At 31.1% G+C, this 7,979-nt stretch overlaps 1 protein-coding gene across 1 annotated transcript in view; it reads right to left on the reverse strand.

Annotated features, from left to right (window-relative positions):
* LOC108694204 (glutamate receptor-interacting protein 2) overlaps positions 1–7,979 on the reverse strand; it is a 20,967-nt gene that overhangs the window by 10,717 nt on the left and 2,271 nt on the right. Inside the window, exon 2 of the mRNA XM_018203569.1 lies at positions 6,334–6,877. Coding sequence (XP_018059058.1) covers positions 6,334–6,865 — 532 coding nt within the window. The 5' untranslated portion in view covers positions 6,866–6,877. The remainder of the gene's footprint in view (positions 1–6,333; positions 6,878–7,979) is intronic.

The raw sequence follows: 7,979 nt of genomic DNA on the forward strand, positions 1-7,979 counted from the left end.
CCTAAATGAGGTAAGGTTGATATTGCAAATGACGTCCAAATTAGGATATTCCAGTAGCGGATTCCCTCCCAATTCCACGAAATGATTCCACTTTTTTTCACGGAGTTGAATGTCCCTTATCTCGTACTTCGTGGTACTAAAAATTTCTACTTTCCTCATCGATTTTAATGAAATTAGATTCATTCGATGCGTTTTTGCATGAAATGAACGAATGTGGCAGAAAAAAGTGACGCTCTATCCCAGATAGAGATATTAATCGTTATAGTTAACAACTATTAAAATTAGAAAATCTATCACATTAATGGTATAGAGATATGAGAACATGTAAATGAGAGGCTGGAATAAATATTTTTTGTTTTAATTTCATCAAAATCAGTGAGGAAGATTCTTGAGTATTACCTTTACCTTATTTTATTTTCTTCAGTAATAAAAATGTCAAGATGCGATATATATGCCGCACCTATCAAAAACTTAATTTATTAAGTATTATTTACTATGTTTAAAGTAAACGAATTATATCAGTAAAAACTTTGTATTGTTTATTACTATGAAAAAAATATTAGAAAAATATTAGAAAAATATTTATTTTTCGTATTAAAAAATGAACTTTTTGAAACCCTTGCACTTTTGCCGTATATCCTGTAGAAGTGGGATATATGGCTACTTATAGAGGGAGGGGAAAGTATGTACGGCTCATGAAAAATTTACAAATAATATGCAAATAAGACATAAAATGACACAGTAACTTCTAAAATGCATTTATAAAGTTTTATTAAGCATGATAAATATGTATATGATGTAATAAATAATAATTACAATCTTCCTACTATATTACAAGTGTTATGACATGAGATACATGTTTCATGTAATGTGTTCATTGAATTTAGTGCAATGAATTCAATCTGCACACTTTATATTTTGGGCATAAATCCCGTCCATTAAAAATGTATATCCCAAACAGGTATGATATACAAGACAACAAATTAAACAAAGAATACGAAAGCAAAGCATTTGTATTTTCCCAGCAAACGAGAATGGATTAAAATGGATTGAAATTTTTTTCTATCTGAATGCGTATTTTAAATAGCGAATATTTTTTTTGGATTTAATTGGATTTAATTGGATTCAATTAGATTCAATTGGATGCAATTGGATTGAAAAACTATTTCTGAAAATCTGAATCCATTCCAATTCATTTCAATTCATTCTCGTTTGCTGGATTGTTATACAACATGCTTTATTATTCCTGTACACGTATATCATAAAATACTACTAAATCACTCCCTACAGATATAATAATTTTATATAGATTATAATTTATAATGGCGCTACTTATTATAGATAAATCGATTCAGTTCATAATAATTTCATTAATATTAACAGTAAAAAGCTGAAATCATAACTCAATATTAATAAAATATAAAGGCATGTAATAGAATAGTTGCAGGAAAATTATCCCCATTCCTTCTATTTTTTCTGATTTCTGTAGGTAAATCCTAGCGCGGCGTATTTGCCAGAGTTATTGTAAGCCCAGCAAACGAGAATGGATTGAAATGGATTTAAAATGGATTCAGATTTTTAGAAATACGGATTCATGAATGTTAAAATGAATCCTTTTCATTCTTGAATGCATTTTTATTCATTTATAGAAATTGCACAGAACATCTCTATGGCTAAAAATAATATTAGCATTTTCTAGCACATCGTGAATACTACTCAATTTAGAATTGTGAATAGGAAATACAGATTTTTTAATTCAATTAAATTCAAAAATAATATCAGCAATTTCTGTGCAACGTGAATATTCAATTCAATATTCTGAATATGAAATGTAATTTTTCAATCTAATTGAATAAACAAATTTTTATTTAAAAATAGACCATAAATGCTACTTAAATTATTCAAAATTATAAATAGAAAATTTTTCGTTTTAATCTAACTAAGTTCAAAAAAGTTGTAACGTAAAAATAATTAAATTATATTTTTTTGTTTCTCTTTGATTAGAAATAAAATAAATGATCGATGTGAACACTCGCAAACCAAGTCGAACACAGCCCGAATATTAGGCTAATCACGGCGTGTGGCATCGGCCAAACGAGATTAGATTATCCAATACTTACCTATGTTGTCTCATAGTAATGTAAATTGTTTATACTTTATTATATCTGTTATAAATAATAATATTTTTATTATATATTTATATATTTATAATATATTTATATAATTTCGTTACTAGTTTAGTTGATTGTAATTGAAGTAGAGAATGAATAACACATTTACCAATTGAAGAAGTGATGTAGCAGGTAACGTAGAAGATTCATAATCCAGAGGTCCCATTGCAGGTTCGAATCCCACTAAGGTGCGTTTTTTATATAACCAATTTGAGTCAAGTATAATTATTACAAATGTTTTAAGAATAAAATTTGTAACCCTTAAATATAAATATTTTTTAAAATATTAAACTAGTGTCAGCTGAAATCCAATCCATTCAATCCATTTTCATGTTTAATTTAAAGTACGCATTAAAAAAATTTTAATCCATTTTAATCCATTCTTGTTTGCTGGGAAGGTCTGAGCACAAGAATTGTCGTACACTTACTTAGAGACTTAAGTTGTAGATGTAAAAGTAACGTACAAGCTTTGACATATGACATACGATTTATTGCCGTCTCTTAGAGACACAGTACGTCATACGTGAAAGCTTGTGCGTTACTTATGTTTACAATTTAAGTCTAAGTAAATGTTACAATTCTTGTGCTCAGACCCTAAGTTGCCCCGATATTTTGCCTCTGACATCATTCTGTCACAGTATATACAGTAACGCAACTCTTTATTGGCACCTTTGATGTCAGCATGGATAAAAATAAACGCGCATGCTCGTTTGAAGAATATAACCAATTAAGGCACTGATATTCCATCTTACTTCTTCTCTTTATCACCTTTTCTTTCTTTCTTCTCAAATATCTTTCGTTATCCAAGATTTTTGTGCTCTCCCAATCGAAGTCACGTCCAAATTTTCTTCTGTGTTCCGTGATGACAGACGGATTTCCAAATTTACTATTAATCTTGTTTCGATGCTCAGCAATTCTCGCTTTTAGTTTTCTTTCCTTCTGTTTAACATATGATGCATTGCAACTTTTGCAACAAATTTTGTATACAACATTTTTCTTACAACCATGCGAAAGAACATCCTTCTGAGATTTGATAATTCCATCAAGCTTATTCATACTGAATCAGAATAATTTGACATTCAGGTTTTATGTAATGTTCTTGAATTTTCTATAAAGGTAAAAAAGGAATTATAAATAGTGTTGTTAAACGGGTCGGATTTCAGGCGCATGCGCGTCCAATGTAGCTTCAATAACGTACCGGTCGCTAGTAAATAGATCATCATCGCTTAAAATTTTAATATATTTTATATATTTTACATAGGTATACATATATATAAATATATATAATATATTTCTATATGTACACATAAAATATGTAAAATATATTAAAATTTTCAATATTTTTGAAAAAATTTTACATAGGGGATTAATGATCTTCTGTTACTAGTAACTGGTACGTTACTGAAACTACATGCATTGGATGCACATGCGTCTGAAATTCGGCCCGTCTAACAATACTAATGTAAACCGTGATTTCTTATTCTTTTCATTCTTTCTTCGGTTTAACGGAATCTGTTAATTTGAGCGTCTTATAAAATATTGTATAATAAAATATATGAGCAATAAGAGCAGTAACTTAGCACAAAAATTGGTGCGCAAATTTCAATATAATTAATCAATAATGTCTACATAAAATATAAATGTACAATAATCTATACCATCTTATTTGAACGTTTTGGTTTTCTTGAAACCATCATCAGCAAATCATAAATATTTATCATAAATACGTAGATGCTTGAAAAATCTTGTAATGTTGAAATTCGAAATCTATGTAAGACTGAGGATGAGCATTTCCCTACTTTCTGATTGGGAATAGCTGTAATTTGTCTCTTCGTTAAAAAGTCAAGTGACTGACTCCCGTGGGATAACATATGTTATAATTTTATATCGTATAATAAAATAATATAGTAAAACTAAGTCTTATATTCTTGTTATCCTTTATATAACTTGACTTCTGACATTTGGAATAACGAATTGTGATCTATGGAGAATGAAATCAGTTGGCTTTTAAACGAAGAGACAAATTATGGCTATTCCCAATCAAAAAGTATAGGGAAATGCTCATTCTCAGTTTTACATAGATTTTGAATTTCAACATTGTCACAAGATTTTTGTCATCTACGATAAATATTTATGGATTTGCTGATGATGATTTCAAGAAAATCGAAACGTTCAAATAAGATGGTACAGATAATTATTGTACATTTATATTTTATGTAGACATGATTGGTTAATTATATTGAAATTTGCGCATCACTTTCCGCGCTGTGTTAATGCTCTTATTGCCTATTATATTTTATTATATTTTTTAATTTCGGGAGATTAATATTTAACATTTATATTTTTAATTGAGCGTCTTACGTTTGAATAAAGATCTAAGACAAGAGTTCATCATGTCAAAAATAAATATGATGGAATAATCATTTTCTGAAAAAATGTTAATAATAAATATAAGATTCTCCTCATGACATTTGGGGTGTGACAATAAAAACATTCTATCATGTCAAAACAGCTCTCTGAGAGAAGATGGAGGGACAAGAAACTGAAGTACCTTACAGAAAAAATTGGTTATGATAAATTGGTTTATGGAGTGTGTTAAATTCTATATCTCCAACATATCTGATAAAGAATGGTACCTCAATTCCAAATCTTTTCAAGGCATTTTTCTCAAGATACTGCATGAAGAGTATATCCACATAAACTTGCCGCAGAAACGTATGCATAAAGAAAATTATTCAATCGCATTTCTCTTATAAAGATGCACATAAAATGTGATTGAATAATTTTTTTATGCATATGTTTATGCAGCTTTACAAGTTTGTGTGGATATACCCTAAATCAAGCAATGATGGGAGATTCCATGAGAGTTCCGAATTTCTGTCTGTAAATTGCCATCGATGGTGAAAAAAGTTGATTTTAATATTAGTTGTAAAGGATTTAAAAATTTAGTCTTGGGTTCTTATTCTTGAAAAGTATATATGCATATATGCAAACTAGGGAAATACTATAGAGGCATTCTCCATGAAGCGGATCCCCCCAGAACAGTTTTGAAAAAAATGAAGTCTGTGACGGCTCAAATTAAAGCTTGTGACACCTACTTTCAAAAGCCGGCTTTTTTAAATTCAAAATGGCGTATCCAAGATGGTGGCCGATTTCACAGTAGTCTTAACAAAATTCAACTACTTTGCTAACCTACTTAGCAATGCATTACGGTGAAAAATAACTCGATCTGAAGTTATCACGTTTGGTAGAGTAACCAAGTAAACGTAGATTCGATTTTGACTTCTTTTTCATTGCTAAATAGGTGATTAGCAAATTAATTGACTTTTGCTAAGACTACTGAAATCAGTCGTCATCTTGAATACGCCATTTTGAATCAGAAAAAGTCAGCTTTTGAAAAGAGTGAAGCTCGATTGCGCACATTATTGATTGAACACGGATCCGACTGGACACGGACCCGATCGGACACAGATTTGATTGGACACGGACCCAATTGGATACATAGCATTAGGACACAGACCCGATTGCCCATTGATCCGATTGCGCACCGACCCGATTACACACAGATCCGATTGCACAACGACCCGATGCACCCACTCTGCTGAACACAGCATTGATTGATTGACATTCCACAGAAATTAGAGGTTTGTTCGTATCACATGTTTCAATAAGCTCCAACATGATTTTGAGGCTTTCACGGGTATTTTCTTCAAAGATACCAGAAGATTTGCAAGTTATTGCCATGTTTTTATCCATTGCTAAGAGCAACGTTTCAAAAATCTTGCTATTTACTTATCAGGAAGAGGAGCATACTGATACGTATCATATGAATATGCTTCTCGCACTGAGTGAATAAAGTGAATAACAAGGTTCACAAAACATTGGCATTAGCAATGGATAAAAACACGGCGATAATCTGTAAACCTTCTAGTATGCTCCAATATACTTCTACTATAATTCATGGAGCTTGAAGAAAAGCCGAAACGTCTGTAATTACGTTTATTATTTATTAAATTTGAAATTTTCATATTGATTACACACCAAAATACACACTTTCATTAGTCCTTATTTATTCTCTTGTATTTAACATTTTCGAGAATTGTTTTTTTTATTTTTTATAAATAGAAAAAGAGTGTTTATATCTGAAGGAAAGGCAGTATACCTGAGAGATCACGTTCCAATTGAACAAGCAACGGACCCGAAGTGACTATCCGTGTCTCCTCCATATTTGCGACGTCATACTCGATTGTGAGAGATGCGATCGGTGTGTCCGAGTTCCTTTTAAGTGCGTGTTGTGCCTCCGTTAAAGTGAGTCCCCTCAAGTCAGTATCATCTACCGCCAACAATCGATCACCGGGCCTGACTCTACCCTCTTTGGCGGCTGGACCGTCCGCTTTTATCCCCGTCACTACCAATGCTCTTGACATTCCTCCACGAAGAGTTACACCGAGACTACCGTCTTCGCGCTCCACTTTCACTTGCGCGACTTTTGATGAGACGCTAGAAAGCGACGACAACGCGCCAAAAATATTCACTTCTTGATCATCCAGTAATAGAAAATTATGAGGATGATATTGTATCTGTGTTAATGTCTCTTCTGTTCTTGAATCGGAACTTGCAGATGTAGCAACACTTCCTGGCCTAGCACGATTCTTGTGCGAGCGCATCGTAACCAGTCTTAATGAACTGAACATCTTTGTCAACTTCTATTTCGATTTGAAACCGTAATAATTCAATAGATACATATATATTGCACAAAAATCAATCAACTTAAAATAGTTATTATTACTTTTCCAGAAAAGATAATCTTACTAATGACTCTACTAGTAGTACACTTTCTCTTTCATTTGCTTATAATTTTACACATATGGACATTCCAGTTTACATAATTAAGTGATTAATCACAAATCCCTTACAATTAATACAAATGTAAAAAAATTTTTTTTTTTTACAGTGTAATCTCTCATTTATACTAAATTATATTAATGGATTATGTACATTTTAGATGCGTTCGCTTTTCACGTACTTACACTTATAATAAGCGCTATTTTTAACGGTTTGTTTTGATTTCCCAGCGTTGTAAACACTCTCATGACATCAAACAAGTTATTCATTTTTGACTTTGTATCCAGGCAGATCAAAGCTGCGATCGATTTCAACATTTTCAGCGCTTTTCAGTACTTCTATTCTTACTTTACATCTAAAGAATGATAAACAAATGATGATTATAAGCGCTTAAAGCGCGTGAGTGTCCAAATCGACTGCAGCCAATGTCAAATTGACATTAAAATCGGAAATGATTGAAAAATAACTTTAAAATCACGATATACGTTAAAATAGAAATGAATTCATTTAATAATCATTTTGGGGTCATTTTGACATATTATTTTGATATCATAATGACTTAATAATTCTGCTTGATAACCAATTTATAAGTACAATATCACAGTGTATACAGTAGTGCAACTCTCTGTCGACACCTTTGATGTTAGTGTTGTCCAAAATGGAGTGTATACATACGAAAGTAAGTTACCTAGTTATGGTTACCACCTAAACTTCTTTCTCTTTTCATCCTTTTTTCACTCTGTTAAAATTTCTCGCAAAGACTCACTAGATTCTTTCGCATCACATTCTAACGAATTTGAAGTGAAGTAGGTGCTATTGTAGAAACATATTGGAGCATATTAGAGCATACGACGTGAATAAACTACTATGAAATAATTTAAACTTTATGAAAATAAATAAAAATAAATTATAAATATATAGAAAAATAAAGAAAAAATATAGAAAAATTAGAAAAAATATTAA

Source organism: Atta colombica, unplaced genomic scaffold (genome assembly GCF_001594045.1).
Source record: "Atta colombica isolate Treedump-2 unplaced genomic scaffold, Acol1.0 scaffold118, whole genome shotgun sequence".
NCBI classification, from domain to species: domain Eukaryota; kingdom Metazoa; phylum Arthropoda; class Insecta; order Hymenoptera; family Formicidae; genus Atta; species Atta colombica.